The sequence below is a fragment of the Furipterus horrens genome, unplaced genomic scaffold (genome assembly GCF_987537825.1).
Source record: "Furipterus horrens unplaced genomic scaffold, mFurHor1.1.pri manual_scaffold_4, whole genome shotgun sequence".
NCBI classification, from domain to species: Eukaryota; Metazoa; Chordata; class Mammalia; order Chiroptera; family Furipteridae; genus Furipterus; species Furipterus horrens.
The window spans coordinates 30,141,926-30,166,761 of NW_028327174.1; the positions used below are offsets into that span (position 1 = coordinate 30,141,926).

General features: G+C 35.2%; 1 protein-coding gene across 1 annotated transcript in view; it reads left to right on the forward strand.

Moving 5' to 3' along the window:
* PIK3C2G (phosphatidylinositol-4-phosphate 3-kinase catalytic subunit type 2 gamma) overlaps positions 1 to 24,836 on the forward strand; it is a 283,426-nt gene that overhangs the window by 51,017 nt on the left and 207,573 nt on the right. The window contains exons 9-13 of the mRNA XM_090275472.1: positions 782 to 837; positions 4,087 to 4,209; positions 9,259 to 9,292; positions 14,484 to 14,679; positions 20,368 to 20,490. Coding sequence (XP_090131598.1) covers positions 782 to 837; positions 4,087 to 4,209; positions 9,259 to 9,292; positions 14,484 to 14,679; positions 20,368 to 20,490 — 532 coding nt within the window. The remainder of the gene's footprint in view (positions 1 to 781; positions 838 to 4,086; positions 4,210 to 9,258; positions 9,293 to 14,483; positions 14,680 to 20,367; positions 20,491 to 24,836) is intronic.

Sequence of the window (24,836 nt, forward strand, 5' to 3'; positions counted from 1 at the left end):
GGACCATCAACCAGCAAATTAAGGCTTTTACTTCTTATAAGAGGAGGCTTCACAGAAGTAAACAGGGCTTTGTACCCGTTCCATAGACACAAATACATACTGCACCACTGAATGGACCTTCATTTTCCTGCACTGCCTTCAATATTTCCCCTGAACAACTGATAAGTGTTCACGGAAAAGAGCTTGCCAATGGAATGTAAATTCCTTGACTTCCCAAATATTGCAATTGACATACTAGCTTATACCTAGCTTTTAAAAATTTTTTAAATTTTTAGCTGATTTATATAGTGGCCACCTCTTTCTCCCATGTTCTGTGAAAAGTCAGAGTGTGTGCCCATCTCTCCTTGTAGTAGCCTATTACTCTCTGGAATTCAGTATACTTGGTTATCTTGTGACCTCAAATCTATATACTAGGGTCAGAAAAAATGATGATTTTACATATTTTCTTCTTTTTTCCATTGTTACAGTGTGAACAACATTGACTATTTTAAGCTGAAATGAACTCCAAAGACTATTTTTAATTGTTAATGAATTTGTAATAGCACTAACTATTAAACCAGGAAAGAAAATAATTCAAAATTCTCAATTTGTGTCCAAATTCATTAATTGAATTTGATAATTTTCAATATGTAAATATAAATAGAAATTAAGGTTTATATAAAACCTGAAACATGGTAAGCTGTTAAATGGCTGCTTAAACACATTATTTTGGTCTCTACCACAGCTAAATGAAGTTGGGGGGAACCTTACTCTGTGCTGTTTTGTTTTGTTCTCCAGAAAGATGCAGAAGAGAAAAGTTTGTCATCAAATTTCTCCAGTGTTCCAAATACTTTTAAGGTAAGCTTAATATCTGAAGTATTAGAATGCTGCTCCTGACGTCTATAAAACATCAAATATTTCCTAAGATAGCTTGGAAAATAGCACACAAACTAACATTGCAGCATGATTATCAGCTTTCATTAACTAAAAGAATCACAATAGTCTGGCACAATTTTTAGCATAAATACTTAATACGGGTAGTATAAATTAGTATAGCTACACATAACACAATAACTCAGGTAATTATTTTCCTTACTCAAAGCCCCTGCATAGAGAAAGACTTCCTCAAAAGTTTTCTCAGTAAGTAAGCATGGTTTTTCTTGTTCCACTTTGTCCAGGTGACAATCGATCCAGTGTCAGGGATTAATTTCAAGACCACAGCTCCAGCTCTGACCCTTCCCCTACCGTCACCAACTAGTTTATGTCTAAAATTTCAGCACTTGTTTAATTGTGAGCAGCAAAACCAGTCTCTAAACCTGAGGGCTTAAAACTAATCTGATTATTTCTCCCAGGCCAGGTATTGCAACATCACTGTTGAAGCTACTACTCTGGCCTAATTTTCCTCTTTAAATTTCTCTCGTCGAGAGATTTATGTTACCTTTGTTTCTGGCTAAGTTATACATTTACATGTTTTTTTCTTATAGTTTATTTAGTGTTCATATGCTTTGTGTGTCTTTCTGTGTGTGTATTTCTCAGTACAACAGTTGCTAGTGCTAGAATCCCCATTGCATTTCCACATATCCACAGGCTGTGTCTACATGGTACCCTTGGAAGCTCAAGCTGTGTATCAAAACTGTACTCTTAACAACTTCCCACCAAAAATTTTAACATTTTGCCTGTGTTTTCTGACATGGTTAATGGCACACCATATGTGTGGTTTCCTGAGCATGAAGTTTTGCTATCATTTAAATCCAACCTTTCTGTTGGTCCTCACATCCAATTAATCGCCAAGTTAATTCTACTGTTGCGATATGTCACTTAATTTTAGCAGTCTTAATGATATAAGAATGTAACAAATACAAGATTTATTTTTCAGAATTTTTTGAGGATTAAGTGAAATAAATAGATCAGATAAGAAGCACTTCAAGATGATAAGAGAGAAGTAAATTATCTACCAAGTGACACACGTCAACCCAGCATTAGCATCTCAATTACTACCATTTTATGGATTTCCCCCAATTCACATTTATCACATATATACTAAGAAGGTATGAAAGAAAACTAAACCTAGCACCTAATGTGTACCATTCTTATAGTTTTTTGCGTTTTTAGTTTTTATTCATTAGCTATCTGTGTATGTATAGTGTTTGATTTCTCTTATAAACTGAAAAATCTGTGTGAAAGATAAAAATTAATTAAATAAAATGAATTAGTTAAAATTGAATCTATATTCTCTATCAGGCACTTTTCATATTTGATCTTAATCATTACGATAACCCTATAAATATGACTATTCTAATTTTAAAGAGAAGGGAATTCGGGACCTTGGAAATTAAAAAATTTGATAATGGTCACAGGTAAAAATGAGGCAGAACCACTGTTTTTAACACACATAGCCTGACAACAAGGTGAATATAAAGTCAACTATACTGTCTGACTGAGTATATTAACAGTATATTAATAATTGAGTTGCTCTCTTTTGTGAAAATTCAATTTGTCAAGTTCAATCTCAAAGCTGGTAATCCAAGCTAAACTTCTATTCCGATTATATACATGGAAAACGTGGTGGAACTCAACTTTGTAGTTATAATAAAGTAAATCTTCCCACAGCCATGTCACAATGTTAATTCATAATGAGGTCAAACGTAAATAAAACAGCTGGTTTATTTTCATGTGAATTACTTATCAAATTTTTTGCCCTGTGTTATAATTGAGTGGTTGTATTTTCTTAGTCTGCAAAAGACAAAATGTGTCCCAATTAAATTGCATCTTCTCACTGTTAACTCATTAATCAAGTGTGCTATCATTTTTGAAATTCTGATTCTGGCTTTCACAGTATTAATTAGCTATTTTTCCTAGGTTTTTGCCATCCATTTTCAGTGTTTATAAAATCATATGAGAGATGTTGCCAACATATTAAAAAATTGTTTTTCTACAAAGGAAACAAAGTGGTATTCCCTTAAAATACTACTCATTTTGTCTTTATGTATTGTTAATATTGTGTTAAGAAAATGATCTAGAATGAGCAGAGTTAAAACCTTTGGGAGATTGTAAATCCATGTCTCTGTGTGAAAAAAAAGGAAAAATATTTTCCCACCTGTCTTGAAACAAACTGCCCTAATCCTCCACTGAAATGACTGTGACGCTGGTGACAGAGCTGACGTGTCTTGAAAAGCCACCATCATTAATGATATAGGCAGAGTACATAAAAATATTGTATAATTAATGGTAACTAGCACAAAATTAAAGAAGAAAAATATTTCTCAACATAGGTAGTAATGTACACAGAAAAGAAAAAGGTTTAAATAGAACAGATTTTTTTAATGAGAGCTAATTTAAGAACATGTAAAAAGTAAGAAATAAAAAGAGTAATGATTGCATGCCTGAAAACTATATAATTTTATTAACCAATGTCACCACCAATAAATTCAATTAAAAAAAAGAAGCTCTTACAACTGTGACCATGAAATCTGCGCATAACTATATTAAATGCAGCCAGCAATTTTGATATTAAGAACAGTTGGTCACTACTGTAGACTATATTTGTCATCAGTAACCTTTTGGAACATCAGTTGCTTCAAGGATAGTACAATCAAATGATTACCAAACACTTCAACGCCAAAGTTCATTGTCCCAAGTTTACTCTGGATGCTGCAAATATGAGTTTTAATAAATTTGTCCTCCTGTATACTGTTTACAAAAACAGATGCATTCTGAAACTTTTTATGGGTGGCTGCCAGTTGCCTTGTTTTCAAAGTATTTTGCAAAAACCAGACACTCTCTCTTCATGCATCTCTCTCTATGTCTCTCCATCCCCCTTCCTCCTATCATTCCTCCTCAGTTCCCCTCTCCTTCTCTCCCATTTTACTTCAGATAATATAAACTTAGAGTGAGAGCTGATACATATAATCTTAATAGTCTTTTAAGCAGTCACTCAATGCAAATTGTAGGTCAGGCTATCAGTAGAGTCCTGAAAATCTCCGCACAAAGGGACAAGCAACCATGTTTTGTTTCATTTCCACTTCATGGAAAAAGAATTAGGGTAAAGATAAATTAGTGTTCTCTCCATTTTAATAAACATTAAGATATCATTCTTTTCATCTACAGCAAAATGTGGAAAATATAATTGAAGAAGTTAAAAATATATGCAGTGTTCTGGGATGTGTGGAGACCAAGCAAATTACAGATACTGTAAGTGAACTAAAACTAATTCTTCAGAGAAAATCAGAGGTAAATATAATTATTTTTTACACAGCAATTATTTTAAACCTGAGTTCAATAATTAATTAAGGAAACTGAAGGATAAGGCTGCTATATATATGTTTGTGTGTGTGCATGTATATTTCAATCATTTGGGGATGATGGAAACTTGACTCTATTATACAAATGGATTTAATTAAATTAAAGGAAATTTCATACACTTTTGAAGTTTATAACAACAATATAACTTCCAAGTGAGACTGAAGTCAATTCTGCAATCTACCTAGATGAATACATTTACATAATAATATTCACGGGCCAACGTGTGTTATAAACTATTGTTGGCTCTCATGGGCACCAGTATATGCAGGCGTAAGTGTCTCTGACTGCATGGTCAAGCACATGTGTAGGAAAAATCAGTGTCTTTCACATATTTTGATGAATTTGCAATGCGTGCTGTTTCTATGATCCCACATCCTGTTTGTTTGTTTTTTTTCAGTTTAACAAAAAAAGAGCATTATGTTATTTATTTTTTAAGCTCGGAAACCTGAGTTAAGTGTGATAATTATCCAAGAAAAAAATAGGAAATCTGGCTTGACGAATCCACTTTGTCTTATTGTTAGTTTAGCAAGGGATTAAACAGAAGGATATGATGATCATGATAAGAACAATAATAAGCACTTGATAGTACACTGCAATAATAAAATAGTTTCACTAATATATTATTTAATTTAAGTTTTATTTTATTTCAATTCTTACTCACAACAATGCTACAGAGTATTTTAATGCTCACTTCATTATTAAAATCTGATGTTTACGCTGCTTGTGTATTGAGCATTAATAAGTGGCATATAGAGATTTAAACCCAAGCCCCTATACACATTCCAGTATATGTGAAGCTTCATAAGAGAGAGTGATCACCTGCATCCTTACTTGCATGGGAAGAAACAGCAGAGATTATATTACATGAAATATGCCAGTCTTGAAATTTCAAAAAAGATTGAATTAGAAAATGGACAATTATATTAATATGTATAAAAGATTGGGCTTATTGTTTCAAATTGATGATTATGAAAAAAAATCAATAATTTCTTAAACTTGAACTTGCTATGTTTTATTTTAATTATATTGTTTTTGTGATTAGCTAGTAATAATTAATATAGAAATTTAAATACCTTATTTGCATACATGAAAAGTATCAAGGATGACTCTGAAGAGCAACAGAGTCACCTCACCAAAAGATTTTCAAGATAAACATTTATTAAAAACTAAAAGCACAAAGCAATAATGAAATCAAAATTTAAATAATATAATTAATAAATCACCAAATTCAATTTCTGAGATAGACGTGTGTTGATTTCCTTAAATTTTTCTCAGCGGTGAAATATCTACTCTTATACTTTCCAATTATAGAAGAAAATGAAATAACTATGTAGCTTCCAAAAGTGTTTTCATGTGCAGATATTAAGATCCATGGTTTTCACAAATTATAACAAGGTAGTAAATCTAATGTGAACACATCTAATCTAATCATATTTTTCTATTCCATGTCAGAGTAAGAAAATTATGCTATAGTCTTGAAAAGCTTATCACCAATATCTTTTGAAAATAAATAATTTGATGGACTCAGAAACTTAGGAATTATATAATGTTAAGAATATAATAACTGAAGTTAAGTCAGGATAACAAGGTAATGAGAACTTACTTTCAATAAGCAATTAGTTTCCCTTAGATTATCCCATATTAAAGTTGTTATAAGCACCTAAAACAAAGAGCTTAGGGTTATGCAAACATGAATTGAATTTAAGATCTACTACTTTCTAGATGAACATCCTTTGGAAAATTCATTAATTTATCTGAGTTTAAGTTTTAGTCATCTCTAAAACAAAAATAAAACAAAGTTGGCAGGGTTCATGTGAGTATTAAAAATAATGTTAATAATTTATTATGACATAAGTATTAGAAATAATGTTAATAATTAAATTAATGTAAAATAATAGTAATAATAGTAATCCAGAAGGTAGTGTCCTGAATGAGAGTCATTATCATTAGTGGAGGTAGTGGGGAGGTGCTGGTGGTAGTTTCTGAGACTCTTTTCCATGTGGCCTAGATGATGTTAATTCACACAAGCACTCTTAAGTCCCCGTTATCTCAGGCCATTGATTACAGTCAGCCTCATGACAAATGTGAGTCTTTGCCAGAGGAGAAGACCAGATGTATGAATGTGAACGCATATGCCTTCCCATCTGTTAAGACCACTTGGTTGTTCATCCATTTTTATGTCCAGCTCTCAGAGAATCAGTAGGAACAAACAACTGATCAAAGAATGAGGAAAATCTAATTTTAGGATGAAGTACTTCAAAAGATGTTAAAGTATTTCTAGATAAAAAGCTGTATCTTTAAAACATTCATTTTCTGAAACTTCCTAAAAAAAATGCAAATAACAATTTTCACTGAAGTATTAGACTTTCAATATATCTGAAGCAAAAAGAATCCTTCAAGGAGAAATTGAGTATTTCCTAGGAAAGCTATGAATAATGATAATTCTCAAGGAAAGCTCATATTCACATTTCATATTTCTTACATACTTATAAGGACTAAATTGTCTGTGATTAATCATGCATAGAAATGAAGAGAAGAGTTGACAATTAACAGTTGTATTTCAAATATGTCAATGACCAAAATCGATAGTTCAAATCTTCTAATAAACAAATTCTGCTTACTTGAAGCATACTTTAAAAGTTTGCTTATTCAACACCATCTTCATTTAGCCTTTCTGTTCATCTGTTTTCCCATCCTACCTTAACTATGAGCCCATCTACATAAGAATGTTGGCACAAATAATAAGCGCATTCTACAGAATTTGTGCATTAACAAATTGCAGTTAACAATGTCATAGTGGCTCAGTCTACCACCCAAAATAAACCAAGAAATACTGAGACAGATGAGTCTTCTTCCAACAAAGCCAAACCTGGGAAGTTTTTTTCCTGTGTCTGCATTTTTTGCTCAACTTTCAAGAGACTATTCCCTACCATACAGGGAACTAATTAGATAGTTATTAAATATAAGTTTTGGCAAAATGAAGAATTATATCACAAATGTTGTTATACTCTAGTTCATGCTCCCACTCAGCAGTGGAAACAGTCTTTCAGCCTTCAAAATTATATTCCAGAAGCTCCCACAATATATTTTCATTAAATGTTCATAGAATAAATAAAGTTAAAAAATGCTCATAGAATCACAAAGTAAAAAAAAATATGGTCTTACACATTGTACTGTAGGTGGATGTCATGGTGATTTTAAAGTACAAGTTTTTATTTTTGAATAAATTGAATTCTAGTTAAGTCAAGCCAACATGTTCAATAGTCAGGCAAACATAGATGGGGCAAAGATCTTACAAAGGGTGACTCCCCCGCAAAAAAATTATCTTCCAGAGGGCGGGACCTCTGTAGTACAGGCTTCCCCTGCTAGGTGAGTGTTCTAGGAACCCATCTGTACCAGTGTATCATATCAGTGTACCAGCTGGCATTGTTGTGAGGGACTGCATCAGGCTTTAGTGAATTTTTTTGCCCATTTCATGATGGGTGATTTATGGGTGCACCTGCCACATAATGCTGAATGTTCATCAGTTTTTGACCGAAAACAGCATAACCCCCATACCCCACACTCCCTATTCAACCCATCTTGCCCTGCGAGACACTTTTGTTTGTTTATTTCCCTGGATGAAAAAAGTCCTTAAAGGGAAATGTTTTGCCCATGTGGAAGAAGCGAAACACAAAATCGCAGAAGCATTAAAAGTCATCAAAATTGATGCGTTCAAAAACTGTTTTGAGCAGTGGAAGAAAAGTGTGTTGATAGGTGTATTGCATCGAATGGAGAGTGCTTTGAAGGTGACTGAAGTTCAAACATGTAAGAATAAATACACAATTTTTTATAAATAAATTCCGGGCTTTTTAGGTCCCCCCTTGTATGTGGACTTCGTAAGAGTGGTAGTTGAATCTATGCTCATTTAAAATATTTTACACAAGAGAAATGTTTCTGAAATGTTTCATACAAATAGTACCTTTAAGTGAAGGTTGTATATAAATTTAATTACATTTTAAACGTGATAGAAGTATTTCTCGCTAAAGGAATACTGTAGTAAGTTTTTGGTTATAAGAAAACAATTACTCCCTAGTTTCTTTATTTGAGAATTTAGGCTTTCCATTAACTGAATTTACTAAAAATCCAACTTGTGAAAGGAAAAAATAGATTTTTTTAATTAATGTTATTTAAAATATACCTTATTAAAAATTGAATTTGGTTTTGGACTGAAACTTTATTTTTAGTGAACCTGTGAATCACCTTATATAGTTTTCATGATAATGGAGTTATAACCAGCAACTCCTAAACCACTAAAGTAATCTAGGCCTCCAAGAAAAATAATATAAATAAACAAGCCAATAAATATAGAAATAAATAAAATCATCATACTAATGACTGTAAATTTAAATTACAACAAAAATAAAATAAATTTCAGATAGAATTTTTAAAATTTAGGATATAGTCTCAAGTGTTTTAATATCATTTTTATTCTCCTAAAAATAAAGAAAAAAAATGAAACTATGTCATGAATTTATATGATTTTGTCTACTTTCATCCAGCCCTCCTTTCTGGTGCAGCCCAAACTTGCATGTGAATGACTGCTAATAATGAGAAGTGAACACACTGAACAGAGAGAATTAGAAATGCACTTATATCAAAAGGTTAGACAGTGTCGTGGAAGGAAGATTGAGCTTAGGCATTGGGGAAGTGTTCTAAGGATACTGAAAGGCTGAGCTTATTCTAGAAATTTCTCTTTAAAAATTCAACTGACTCCGATTGTTTATGACAACAAACAGTCTGGCTTTTTGTTCATCTTATGACTTAGATTTCCTCTGTTTAATAAGAAATATTTATCTATGACACCAAGAAATACTTTGTCTTTTTATCATTCCAGAGAACTTTCAGTGTTTAGAGTTTAAGTATTATCAGTTTGACTGTTCTGTGACCTTGTGTTCTGAATAACAAGTGTGCCTTGCACCTATTTTTCTTTTTTAGAATTTTCATCAAAGTTCAGAGACTTCAGCAAAAGGTAAAACATACACATACTCAACTTTTAAAAAAATGTTATAGAACCAAAAGTAACTTAATTTTTTTTTTTGAATTTTCATCCAAATATTATGGTAACACAAACAAGCACAAATTTTTTTGAGGGAAAAATGCATTGCTAATACTCTTTTTACTGATTATTCTATGATTCTTCTGTGAGTGAATAATTGCATGCTTTCTAAACTTTTAGCCTGACCTTTTTAAAAAAAATGGGGAAAATCAAGAGATCTATAAAAATTAAAGGAATACTGAAAATTGCCTTATGACCATTTCAAGGAACTGTAAAACTTTCTTTATCTAATTATATTTTGATGTAAGAATGCCAGGAAAGTAGCAGATGTCTTTCTGCAAAGTCACTTATTTCAAATTTAAAGTCAGGCTCTGTTTGAAAGCCCAATCTACCATAACAAGTAGGAAAATTAGGTTCTGTAATAAGAAGTGTACACAGAGGCTCTGAGCCTATAATACTGCAAGCCACAGGAGGACTTTGCCTTTATAGAAAATAGTGGATGTATGATAGTGTGATACAGAGAAAAGAGTTTGCTCTTTGGAATCAGGCAGAGTTGGCTTTGAATTTCAACCCTGCCACTTTTATGATCTTAGAGAATTAAACTCTTTGATCCTTAGTTTTCCTAATATACATTGAAGATATGATAGTATTTAATGTGCAGGGTGTGGTCAGGGTTGTTCTTGTTTATTCAGGCAGATGGCATTTAGCTTATGAACAGTCTGAGTATCTTTAAAGAAACTGACTCACAGATATTGAACTAACACTCTTGGATTCAGAGGTGACAGTGAAGTGCAAATAATAACCGCGATGTGTCCTCCATACTTTTAATCATATTCAGTGGAAAGTTATGTACAGAGGGATATCCTTTCAACTTTAATTCCCGCCACTCAAAAGACATTCAATTATATTTAAAGAACTGCCACTTCACATCAGAAAACGGGGTGACCGAGCACATGGAGAAATAAGCCTGTGCTAGTGAAAAAAATCCCTGTTCCAGGCATTCATAAAACTCCAGAACACCACGGAGGAAGGGAAGGGGGTGAAACCACCCCAATAATAATGTTAACACAAAGTCCAAGTGACAGATTATGAGTGACCCAGCTGGAGGAATGCTTTCAGGGAACTGGTCTTCTCTTTATTTCTATTAAGAATATTGGAATAAAATCCCCTCACTCATATTCCTAAGGGATTGGAGTAGGTGGGCCCATAAAAATGCATAAGAATGTTCCCAAAGACTTATATTCTATACTAAGTCATAATAGATTCATTGAATGCACTTTATTTGCATAAATATCATCGTTTCTTTATTTCACAATACTATAACATTTTTCCAATGTAAAATCAAGGGTGATAAACATTATTTGTCCATATTTCACTATCAAGCACAGTATTTTGAGTCTTTAATAAATTTCTAACGATGTTTGAAATGCATTCTTAGTCCAGAATGTTGGAAATAAAACATAATTCATGAGCACACATCTCTATACACCTGGAAGAAGCAAATTATAATCACCAACTGTATATCTGGGTCAAAAAATAAAGAGTAAAGTTTGAGTAATTAAAGAAATAATTAAGAGTTACCAAAATATATGCTGGATCTTGAATTGCTGGATCTGACCTAACTGTATGATTTATTTTATGTGCATTCATCTGCACAAGATTGAAGGTTATCAACAAGAAGGTTGTTTTTCTGCTTCAGAGTACCAGCCGTACAGTTTGGGGACCAGGAAACAAGATGTTTCTATACATTTATAATTCCCTACTGCCTGTTGTTCAAGAGAATCACTGTTGGTTGGTCTCCAGAGTGTGATGAGGACTATTTTATGCTGCTTTACCCTTCTGTCTCATTAACTGCTACTGCTGATTTCTCAGAGAGTTGTAATTAGAGCTCTTTCATTGAGCTTGTCCCCTCAGGCTGTTTCAACAGAGGGCACAATTTTAGAAATACAGCAAATAGGTAAAATTTGACCATCTAATACATCCCATACAAAATTATGAATAATTAAGCGAATGATAGCATGTGTTGAACAACAACAAAAAAGCTTAGTTATGAACAGAGCTGCTGAGAGACAGGATGTGGGAAGAAGTCCACGCCCAAGCTGACCTCTGTCCTGAATATCCAAATGCCTGAGCCTTGGGACCCTGCAGACTACTGGAGGGAAAGGCCAGCTTTTTGTACTATTCACTTTCAAAACAACTAGAAACCAATAAGCAACCAATGTTTCAGAAACGATTTATGAGACAGTGCATATGTTTGAATAAACCATAGTAATGTGTGATGCATTCTGCGCACGCTGGAATCAAATCACAGCCGACTTTAAAAACATAATTTCAATGATACGCCTACTTGTTCTCTCAACGTCTCTTCTGCTGCCCTGGGGGCTCTGCCACTGGCCACAGAGCCCTTGAGCAGACAGGGACACGAAGCTCCTATAGCTGAGCTACTGGCATGGGCGGGGCCGGGAGCCCCAGGCTGGGTATTTGGGATCCCAGTTGGGACGGGCCAGAACCACGTCCCCGATCAACCTGCAGAGGAGGAGCCTGGAATCTGGAGAACTGGTATCCAGGCCGGACCACCATAAAGCCAAGGCAATGCGGCCCATTTTCCTCATCAGGCGTTCCTAGTTCCACTTGGACACCTCCCTGGAAAAGGACTAAACGATGACCCTCAAGTATCCAACTTGTAAACGTGGGATTGAACTTTGATAAAATCATCCATTGCTCCACGTCTCGAGGCATAGAAACCCCCGACATCATCAGTACACACCTGCCAGCCAGCTGCAAAATCAGCGCAGGTACCAGCCTCATAGAGGCCGCTGAGCTGGATGCTGTGCAGTGTTAGGAAGAGGCGTTCAGTTCCTTTGCAACTACATCTCCCGAGAGGACACCGAACAGCAAGAAGACGGTTACAAGATCTTTATCTGCCACGTCAACATCATCCACTAACCTACATCAGGTGCCCAGACACCAGTTTCCCTCAAGAAGGCTAGCTCCGCCCCTCCCGGGTGGCTTAGGAGGAGCACTCAGTACCCTCAGGGACACGCAGCTCAGGTGCTTGACAGAATGTCCCGCTCCTCCTCCTCAGTCTTGTGCCCAGCTCCTCCCATGTGGGAGCCACCGAGCATGTTCCTGCCCTTTGTCTTCCTTCCCCGGGCCATGCAGTAATTACAATTCCTTTCTTCAAGACGAGGTAGAAGAAAAGTAGAAACATCTAAAATGTAGTATTTCGGTACTTATGTCTGGCCCAGGATGGAAAAGGGAAGCATTTAAATCAGATCAGACTGATTCCTTTCAGATGGTTTTCTTCTACACTCTCATCTACCAGGATGAAACTGAGGTCAAAAGAAACCCGCTTCAAGGACTGGAGGAGGCATGACAGGTGCCACCACTTCAGGGGACCACAGGCAGATCCACACAGAGGGGTCTATGGTCCTGACCACAGCTAGCCCTGTGCCTCCCGGTCCCATTCTGGATTCTGTCAGCAAACCCAGTCAGGCACAAGGAACAAGGAGGAGGAAGAGGAAACCGGACATTTCATTCATAACATTTCACATCATACATTATTTTTATTTCTTAAAACACTTTGTTACTTAAATACAGCAGCCCCTCTCTATATCGCAGTTCACTTATCGCAGCCTCAGTGTATCGCGGGATTTTAAAAAATATTGCATTTGATCATTTATTGCGAATTTTTCTCTATATCGTAGGATTTTGTGGTACTGTATATGCATGTTGTTAAAGTTATGTAGGTTTAAGAGTGTAGAATATGTTTAAGAACATAAGCAGTGTTTATAAAAGCATGGAAAAGGTTAATAAGGGACTGGGAACAGTTTATAAGTGTGTGGGAAGGGTTTATAAAGCCTTAAAATATATATAAATACTAAAATAAATGTAAGGTTCCTACTTTGCGGATTTTCACCTATCGCGGGGGTGGGGGGAGTCTAGAACATAATACCCACAATAAGTGAGGGAATACTCTATTTGTCAAGTGAATATTTTTGAGCTTTTATATTTGAGTTTATTCTTCATTTAACTTTTAAACTACTACTATAGTTGAATGTTAAAACAAAACTAATTGAAAGTAGTGAACACGTTAAAGATTAGAATCCTGCACTCACTCACTACTGCATATAAAATGTTAGAAGTGAATGTTGTTCACTGGCCCCATTAAGAAGTTTGACACTGAACTCTAAGATGTTCCCTACCCTCATAGGCCTCTACAACCTAATGGCTCCATCTTTCCTGATTTGGATCAAAGACCACTAGATCTACCTGGTACATTTCATCAGTCTCTTCCACTTCCTTCCTCTCAAGTTGGAATTTTTCCAGCAAAGACAGTTTATCAGGAGAAAGAAAGTCATTCTCAGGAAAGTTTATCTTACATTCCTTAATTAGGTGGCCCTTTTCATATGATCAGCATGCCTAAAATTGGCTCTCTACATTTAGCACGTATTTGAAAACTGTCAGTCCCTGTACTTAGTCTTTTTTGTTTGTTTCCAGTCTTCTTCCTTCATGACATGTCAAGTCACTTTTAGGAAAAATCAATAGACTCCCTTTGAATAACCACTGATAAAACTCCAGTAAGACTTTGTTTTGATTTTGAATATTTAGTAAACATCATAAATCTTTCACAAATAAGCTTTAAATAGCTTATTTCAGATTCCAGCCGCATACTATTATCATTCTCTTTTTATGGGAGTGCAAGGTATATTATATGATTAGAGTTTATGATAAACACCATAGTGTAATCAAATTTATTATGATTAGCTTTTAGATGGAATTTGTTTGAAGAACTTATAAGCCATGTAGCAAACATGTTCCTTGTCTGCAAATTAATTCTGAACAATAATAACCTAAAACAAAACTACTGCAAATTACAGATCAGAATGCCAAATTAATAATCCACAACTCTGATTTGTGATTAAAGACTGTGCTTCCAAACTTTTTGTAAGTGAAGATATGAGAGCTTATTGATTATCTACACTACTAGCAGCTAATTCAGGCTGCAAAGAGAGGCACAGATGGCTAATTGGCTTCAGTTGGTGGAGGGTCATTTAATTAAATTTTACTTAAATATTATTATAAAAAATTTCAGTTATAATAGATGGCTAATGATAAATATAGTCCTTCACAGATGACCTGATTTCTATCATTTCCCCCTTAGGCTTGATAGAAAAAGTAACAACTGAACTATCCACATCCATCTACCAGTTAATTGCTGTCTATTGCAGAAGTTTTTATGCAGATTTCCAGCCTCTAAATACACCTGATAATGTTTCCTGTGTGAATCCTGGGCTCCATTCCCACCTTAACTTCACAGTGTATGCAGCTCACAACATTCCAGCGACCTGGATGCATAGGTGAGTGGTGAGTTTTTCACAAAAGTGTTTGTATTTACACAGCTTCTAATTAAAGGAGAATTTGTCTTGCTCTTATTTGCAAGCGGAAATAGTTCATAAAATTTTGAAATGCAATAAGAATAGATTTATCCTTATTCTTAAAATTATTTTTAAAAACTTTATTCTTAATGCATATTCCTTTCCCCTCAAGTCTTCTCCCATTCCCCACATTAAAAATGATTGCATATTGTCAGTATGTCATTATGGAAACAGAAAATACTCATCTTACTTAGTGACTGTCTTAATTTTTCTTTTATTACGTTTGAATCTAAATTACTAACACCAATTCACAGAACACAGAGAGAGAGACAGACAGACAGACACACAGACAGACAGATAGCACATATTCAGGAAGATGAAGAGTAATTAGAAATACAAATTTTTTTTAAATCACTCTGATTCTCACCAAGTATTGAATAATAAATATTTTGTGAGATTAGTACCTTCATAAAGTAGGAATTTTCCAAGAGTTATTTGAATTACAGTAGAAACTAACCACAGCTCTACCTGGAGCATCACCAGAATTTAGATTGACTCTATTGTGTAGTATTTTCTTGAATAACATAAATAGAGTAATATTATAATATTTTTAGTTCCTTATGTTAAAGCTACAAGGTAATGATATTAAATCAATCAAAGTTCATATGAGAATAGTAATTTATTAATTGATGCATTGTATGTGCTGCATTTAGTATCTCAAAAAAAAGCTACAAGAAACAATTTTAGTAAAAACAAAAATAATTGTTATATTGGCCTATATTTTTGCAAGTAACTTTTTCTATTCTCTGTTTTATGTATTTTTGTTCTAATTTCTATTTAAACTTTATTGTATTTTTTCCATTACCATTTAGTCCCCTTATGCCCTGCTCCCCCCAGCAATCACCACACTGTTGTCCGTGTTCATGGGTCCTTTTTCCTTTTTGCTCAATCCCTCCACCTCCTAACCTCCCCACTGACTAGCTGTCATCTGCTCTCCATCTATGAGTCTGTCTCTATTTTGCTTGTTAGTTCAGTTTGTTCATTAGATTCCACATATGAGTGAAATCATACGGTACTTGTCTTTCTCTGACTGGCTTATTTCATTTAGCATAATGTTCTCCAGGTCCATACATAATCTGTTCTAATTTTTATTATTTCCTTCCTTCTACTATCTTCAGGCTTAGTTTGTTCTCTTTCTGGTTTCTTGCATCTAACGTTGGGTTGTTCATTTGTGATCTTTCTTCTCTAATGTAGACATTTACTGCCATAAACTTCTTAGTTCTGCTTTCATTTCATCCCATAAACTTTGTATGCTGTGTGTTCATTTTCCTTTGGCTAAGGATATTTTCTAACTTCACTTTTGATTTTTTGTTTGACACACTGGTTATTTAAAGGTGTTAACTTTTATTAATTTGTGAATTTTCTAATCTTCTTTCTTCTGTTGATTTCTATTTTCATTCTACTGTGGTCAGACAATGTACTTTGTATGATTTCAATCTTATCAGATTTATTAAGATTTGTTTTGTGACCTAACATGTGATCTATCTCAGAAAATGTTTCATATGCATTGGAGAGGAATATGTACTCTCCTGCTGTTGGATAGGAATGCTCCCTATACATCTGTCAGGCTCATTTGTCCTATAGTATTGTCCAAGTACTGTTTCCTTATTGAGCTCTTTCTGGATTTATCCATTAGAACCAGTATTGAGATCTTTTGGTATTATTGTGTTGCTGTCTATTTCTCCCTTCAATTCTTCAATATGTGCTTAATATCTTTTCTCCAATTTAGGTTGCATATTTAAAATTCTCATAATCTCTTGAAAAATTGACTCCTTTATCATTATTTAATGGCTCTGCCTCTTGTGACAGTTTTTGACTTAGTCTATTTTACCTTTTGTAAGTATGGCCACTCTTTTGATTACCATCTGCATTGAATATCTTTTTATGTCCTTTCACATTCAACCTATGTGTGTCCTTAAATCTAAGTGAGTCTGTTGTTGTAAAGAAAGCAGCTTGAGCTCTGGTTGTTACCTAAAAAATCTGAGGAACTGGGATTGACGTTCAAAGGTAATAAAAGCCCACGAGAAAAAAGGCCTGGTACCTTGGTTGGTTGTGCAGTTCATGGCAATCTTTCCAGGGAGGGAACAAAGGTTGCTTTCTTGAAGGATGGCTAAAAGGGACCTTAAGGCACAATGGAAAACCTGAAGGACTTGGAAAAGACAGGTGTTTACAGGCAAGACTAAATGGTTATTTTGAATTCTTTGTCAGGTAATTCATATACTCCCATTTCTTTTTTTTTTTTTAAGTATATTTTATTGATTATGTTGCCACAGTAGTGTCAATGTTTTTCCCCTTTGCTCCCCTCTGCCCAGTACCCTCCTTCCCTCCAGCAATCCAGCCCCCCTTAGTTCATGTCCATGGGTCATGCATATATGTTCTTTGGCTTTACGCTTTCCTATATTATTCTTAACTTCCTTCTCTCTAGTTTGTATTTACCAATTATGCTTCTTAATCCCTGCACCATTTCCCCATTTCTCCTTCCCCCTCCCAGCTGATAACACTCTGAATGATCCGTATACTTATTATTCGGTTGCTATTCTGGTTTGCTTAGTTGGATTTTGTTCTTATTTTTTAGATTCAGTTGTTGATATGTGTGAGTTTGTTGTCATTTTAATGTTCATAATTTTGATCTTCTTTTTCTTAAGTAACTCCCTTTGACATTTCATGTAATAATAGCTTGGTGATGATGAGCTCCTTTAGCTTTACCTTGTCTGGGAAGCACTTCATCTGCCCTTCCATTCTAAATATAGCTTTGCTGGATAGAATAATCTTGGTTGTAAGTCCTTGCTTTTCGTCACCTTAAATACCTCTTGCCAGTCCCTTCTTGCTTGCAAAGTTTCTTTTGAGAAATCAGCTGATAGTCTTATAGGCACCTTTTTGTAGGTAAATCTCTGCTTTTCTCTTGTTACTTTTAAGATTCTCTATCTTTAACTTTTGGCATTTTAATAATGATGTGTCTTAGTGTGGTCCTTTTTGGGTCTAGCTTGTTTGGGACTCTGTGATTCCTGGGCTTGTATGTCTATTTCCTTCACCAAATTTGGGGTTTTTCCTTCATTATTTTCTCACATAAGTTTTCAATTTCTTGCTCTTCCTCTTCTCCTTCTGTCATCCATGTGGTTTGGATGTTGGAATGTTTAAAGTTGTCCCAGAGGTTCCTAAGCCTCTCCTCATTTTTTTCAGTTCTTATTTCTTCATTTTGTACTGGTTGACTATTGTTTTCCTCCTTATGTTCCAAATCATTAATTTGAACCCTGGTTTCCTCCCCTTCACCATTGGTTTTGTGTGGATTTTCCTTAGTTTCATTAAGCATAGCCTTCACTTCTTCCCTTATTCATTTGCCATATTTAAGAATATCTCTCAAGTCTGTGAGCATCTTTATCACCAATGTTTTGAATTCTGCATCTGTTAGTCTGGCTATCTCCTCATCTGTGAGGTTGGCTATCTCCTCATCACTTAGTTCTCCCACTGGAACCTTGATATATTCTCTATTTTGGGTCATACTTCTCTGTCTCCTCATCTTGATAGGCTCCTGGGTTTTTTTGCCTCTGTGTCTTAGGTAGACCTGTCATTTCTGTTATGTTGTAAGGGGCAGAGCCTTAGGTTTCTCGTTAGTATAGGGCAACCTGTTTCACCACGTTGTGGTGCTGAATGTGGGGGAGGGGTCTGAGAGGGAACAATGTTGCTTGCTCAGCACTCGCCCCTTTTTTAGGCACTTCTCCCACTTTGTATGGGACTGGTGCCTCTCTAGTTTTTGCCCTGGCCATCGTTCCCAGAGTGGGTGGGTCTGTGGACATTCTAGGACCATGGGGGCCCTTTAAACAAGCAGACTCTGCTGAGAAACCAGATGTTTCTTCCTTCACCCGAACTCCCACTGGTTTGCACAGTCAAAAACAATGAGGCTTAATTTTCCCTGGCACTGGGACCATGAGCTGCATGGTCTGGCCTGGCACTGAGAGTGCTCCCCATGTGTCCCTCCTGACCTTTTAAAATGTGTGACTGAGCTATTCCGGCAGCCTGCCACTGCCACCACTGCTGCCGCCACCACACCACATCCTCTCCGCCCTGGCTCTGCCCCTCCTACCTGTCTAGATGAGTATTTCTTCTTTATATCTTTTTTTGTGGACTTCCATGCAGCTCAATTTTCTGGAACTTCTGGTTGTCTCTAGTTCTGAGGTAGTTGTATTCCTTCTTAGTCATGGAGGGAGACACAGCGTGTCTGTCTATGCCTCAATCTTGGCCAGAAGTCCATACTTTCATTTCTTTAAAGTCAGTTTCTGGAGGCTTATTTGGTTCTTTTCGCTGGGCCATTATTCCCTCATTCTAGGTGTTCTTGTTGTTTTGTACTAGGATCTGTGCATTTGGAAAAATAGCCACTTCTCCCAGTCTTAATAGGTTGGTTTCATAACAAGGAAAGACTGTTCCCAGTCAGCCCAGCTAGAGATCTTAGGGGCCCTTCAAACCTTTCTGTGGGTGCATCTTCTCTGGACTTTGTGTTTAAATTTCCAATTAGACACATTTTTCTTCTTTCTTTAAGGGCTTGTAATGCCTTTTCCACTCTCGTAACTGTCTGTGCCCCTGCAGGGTCCCTAGGGCTGCTGTGAGCTGTCTGGATCTTTTTTGTTCTCAGCTTCTCCCAGGCATCCAGGATATGCCAGGTATGAGTTGGCTGAGACAGAAGCCAGTCCCTCATACAGATCCCTAAGAAAGCCAGATGCACATTCCATTTTTCCCATTTCCCCTCTCACTCCACCACCACCAACAGAGAGGCCACCAACCAATATCAGCCTCTTTTTACTGTCCTACAGATTCTCTGGAGCAACAGCAAGCCCAGAAGTTCTTTTTTGTTCTCCATGGTTCATGGTCACCAGACACCTAGGGTATATCACATTCTGTCAGTTGTCTAAGACAGGCAAGACCCTCAGGCGGTTCCACAAAAGTAGAACACTGGATACACATTCCAACTCTTTCTCTCCCCAGGGAAAATCAAGGAATTGAAGCTTTGCTTCTATTTATTTAGCACTGAGCTGAAGGGAAGGATGGTGGTGAGCGAGTATGTACTAGTTAAACCATCACCTTTGCTCTCAGAGGCCTCAAATTGGCACCATCTCTATTCAGCATTAAAACAGAAACCAGTCCCTTGGAGAGCTCCTAAAATATCTGAATGCTGGACATATGTTACAGACTTCTTTTTTCTACCCCAAGGAAAGGCTAGGAGATGCGAGTTTCCTTCTGATTTGCTGGAGGAGGGGCTCTGGAAAACAAGTACCATGAATTTTTCTACTTACTTCTATGTGGCTGGTTTTGAACTTGCTTGTGGTGCAGGAGCCTTTTAACCTGTTTCTGGATTGTTCACAAAGGAAATAGTTCTGTGTCTTGCTGTGGAATTTGTATCTCTGGGGGAGGGGGGGAGGATGTAAGGTTTTTTATTCTGCCATCTTGCTGACATCACCCAATATAAATTCTTAAAGTTGTTTTAAAATCACACTTTATACAAAAAAAAACAACACTTTAACATTTGACTTTTAATTATAAAAACAATTGACCGATATTGAAAAGTTTTTCCTCAACAGTGTTCAGTGTATTGAATCAATGTTTTTGTTTTGTTTTAAGCTATAAAGCATTTTCTTTCTCCTGTTGGATAACTTATGCTGGAAAGAAGTTGTGCCAAGTGAGAAGCTACAGAAATATTCCAGTCAAAAAACTGTTTTTTTTCTTGGTAAACTGGAATGAAACGTAAGTTTAATTTTTATTCTGGCAGGATCATTTATCTAATAAAAATCAGAGGTTTGTTATTTTTAGTTTTTAAGTAAAGCATGTGATTTTTTTTTAATGTTGCCAATTGATTTGATTTGATGATATGATAAATATGCTAGGGTTGATAAATGACTGTTTAATTCAAAAGATTAAAAGTCTATTAAAAACCTAGACAAGTGTCGAATCCACGTTACCTAACTGATCAAAGAGAGAAATTGGAAAAATTATTAATCATTCACAGACTGTTGATAAAAGGAATATCATCTATTTGGAGTTGGAGGGAGGTAGATTCAGATATAACAAAGAAGAAAGAAATTACCAAATATGTAATCTCCACTCTCCCACAAAAGCCAATTACAGATTTATTTAAACAATCAAGTTTTATGACAGTAATTTTCTATGCATCTTGTAAACTTCCATCTAATTTGGGGTGACTGGCTCCCAATTCACCATTTTATAGAGATTTATTGTATCAATAAGGAGAAATACTTTCTTGACGTCATCTATGCCCTTCTCCTCTTCTCTGTTTCTCCCACATTGAGCCCTCACTTTACTCCGAATCTCAGGAGACTCACAGGCTCTATTGATGGCTTTTTCATGGTTACTGATTCTTTCCTTTGCTGGTCCTATGGCACTAATCCACTGTCTTTCAGTCATTTCTCCGTGTCTCCACTGCTCACCGAAAGCCAATTTTCTTTGCACTTCAAGTAGAAGAAAACTCCTCCATCAGTCCACTTTCCTACTGATAAATTTTCAAAATTTCTAGAAGTCCTATGATGGTGTCAGATAACACCATTTATCTCATTTTTAGTGTTATCTCAGTGGAGACATGTCTTGACACATAACGTGTGGTTGTTCCCGTCTGAAAGCGAATCTACCTCATTCTAGGAACATGACAACCTTTGTCTCCCCTGCTTTGGTTAAGAGTCCTAATTACTCTGACCAGATAGATACCTGACCTTCCATTACAAAATCACATTTTATTGTACAAAATCAATTTTGCTTGTAAAATTCTTCAGTGATTCCTCGATTTCTATAAGGTAAGTACAAATCATTCAGCATAGCACACAAGGCCCTCTGTGGTTTTGCCCCTGCCCTATCTCTGAACCTCCATCTTCAGAGTTAGCCCTGCTTCTGACACTGTACCCAGCCACTCTCTGCATCTGATCTACTTACCCTAAATATGAACTGAGAAATTAGGCCTCCATTAAGGACCCTTAATCTGTCAAGAACACAGTGCCTTCACTGCCCACCTTGGGAAGACCTAACTTTCTTTCAAGATACTATTTCACCTCGCCTATAAACTCTTTCCTCTATCATTTGAAAATAGTGGTCACTTGTTCATTTGTTGATTGTTCTGAACCTCAAGTTACTCCTTTATGGTCCTTCACTGAATGTATTTGTTTATGCTTTTGTTTGCTACTGCTATATAATAAAAAGATATGTTTTATTTTTGTTTTTTATTTTATTTTTTAAAAAATCTTATTCTATTCTTAGTAGCCTACACAGAACCAGACAGAATAAGAAGCCAGTAAGTGTTGCTGGGTAAATGAATGAATTTTGTATAATAAGTGACTTTTCAAAAATGTTATTGACCAACTTAATTACTAAAATTATTCTTCTTAATTAAAACTTATTTCCGGTTGTTTTAAATAATCAGATTTATTTTCAAATGATAGCTATATTCCATCATTTAAACAATTCAAGAGGAAATTTTATTCTAAGGTCGATTTCAAAGAAAAAACTCTCAAAATGAATTGAAAATCATTAGTGTTGTCAGAATAACTACATTGAGATTACTTTTTTCTTCCATTAAGATTTCACAAGTGTTATATTTGCTGGGATAGTTTGTTTGATTTTCCTAGTATTTACTTACTTTAACCTAGAATTATTTGCATTAAAAATATTTAATTACCATTTTCTAGGTACCTGTAGCATCCTTTATATTTTTTATTAACATGTGCATTCACACTATAATTGATTGTACATTTCATTACTGTACTGTAAACTTAAGGACAGAAGCTTAGTTGTTTAGTAATATGTGGCATAGATTTTAACCACCTATTATATTTCAATCATTGTAGTATAACCCCAAAATGTATTATATCATCTCCACTTAACAACAAAAACTACATAGCAGGTATTGTCATCTTGGTTTTACAGATCAGAATATTGATGTCAACGATGATTAATTAACTTGTCCCAAGCTCCACAGCCAATAAATGATAGAACTGGGGCTCAGCCCCACTCTGACTCCAAAGCTAATGTTTACTGTGACTTTCATACTGCTTCTTACAACACATAAAATCTTAAGCAGAATATTTATATTCTAAAAATAGTTTTCATATCTTAAGTTAAAAAACAAAATAAAATTTGATTCAATTCTTCTGCCAACAGCCAACCCCCTTTCTTCTCTGCTTTGCAGGAATACCCTTCCAAAGAAAGAGTTGTCTATATTCACTTTCTTCAATTTTTTTCTTTCCTCTAAAAAATATTCCAATCAGGTTTTCATCACCTCTGCTCCTCTGAAATTGCCCATTAGAGTCACCAGTGACCTGCATAGCTAAATCTAATGTTGGTTTTTCACTCCTCGTCTTACATAATCTATTAGGAACAGCTGTCAGTGTTGATCTCACTCCTACTTGAAATATGCTCTCCACTTGGCTCCCACATCCTTTAGTTTTCCTCCTCCATCTTTTCTTCTCCCCAACTTCTAATGGCCTTAGCTCTTAAGTCTTTATCCTATAATCAAATAGCTTTAAATGTCATCTATATACCAACAACTCCTAAATGTATATCACTTACACAAATGTCAGTCACAAACTCCACTTTCACACATGCAACATTCTAAGACTGAACTCTCCATCTTGCATCCCAAACTTGTTCCACCCAGAGATGGCCACTCTGGATGACCAATTCCAGTTGCAGCTGTTCAGGTCAAATCCTTAACCTGGATCTCCTTCTCTCAGACAGCATATTCAGGAACTCCTACTGGCTCTCTCTTCAAAACATTTCTAGGATATTACTTCTCATCACTTTCATTAGTCTAGACCATCATCCTCTCTCCCATGTATTACCACAATAGCCTTATACTGGTCTCCCTATTTCCCTTGCACCTTTATAATCATTTTCACACAGAAGTTGAAGTGATCTTTTTAAAATGTAAGTCGGAAAATGTCATTATTCTGTTCAAAAATCCTGAAATGGCTTCCTGTTTCACTCAAACAAAAGTCAAAGCCCTTACAATGGTCTATTGTTGTATATCGTATTGGAGTTCTAAAAAATGTGACTTTTTAAATCTTTTATTTCACTATCAAAAATTTAGTCTGATTTTAGGAAATCTATCTCATATAGAAAAAAATGTTTAAAATATTTAACATTCTCTCATTTTTCAATGGTAAAGGAATGACAACATATGGTTAAAACTTGAAGTCTGTGCCAGCTGCTTGAATAAAAAATAAAAAAAAATCTGACTTCACTTATTGAACTACTTCTTGAAGTATTTTTCTTCCTTTTTTTTGTATAAAAGTTCATTTTTTTTATTTTTCAATAGCTATGTAAAAGTTGCCTCCCCCCCCCAAAGATTCTTAGTGAATGTGAAATTATTCTGGCTTAAAAAATCTATATACAGTCAAGAAATTAATAAATAACTATTTAGAAAGCATGTATTCTTAGCCCAGAAGAATTTGTTTTTATTAATAAAAATGACAAAATGGAGGTTGGCAGTAACTATCCACAGAAACTTATCAAAATTTTCTTGCTATTTTTAATATGAAAAGCTCACTAATATGTTAAGTTATACATGAAGAAGCCTAACTCAATGGGGAAAAAGAACATTCTAAATTATCTGAGGAATGAAGTGAATTTATAGTTTCCATTCTAACACAGAAATATGAAAACTGAATAGAAAGTCAATTACAGGTAAAAGAGAGAACACTCAAGAAATCACTATGCATTCCAAAGAATCATTAACAAGGTTGATTTTTCAGAGCTTCTTTTAAGCTGAGAAATATGTCCATATTATCTTAAATAAGAATTATGTGTATTAAATAATATAAAATAAGACTTTTAGTTTTCTCTCTGTGAACAAGTAACAATTTAATTTTTGTAATCTAAACTTTACTAATCTCTTTACTGACTAAATAATGAATATAATGCTGATATACAACTTGCCATTTTCTTTATTGTGTTTTACATTATTTATTCTATTTCATGGGTAAGGGAAAACAAGGCTAAGAAAGGTTGAATTTATTGCTCAAAGGAGAAGATTTTATTAGACATAGAGCCTATATTTGAACACAGTTATATCCAGATCCAAACCTTGA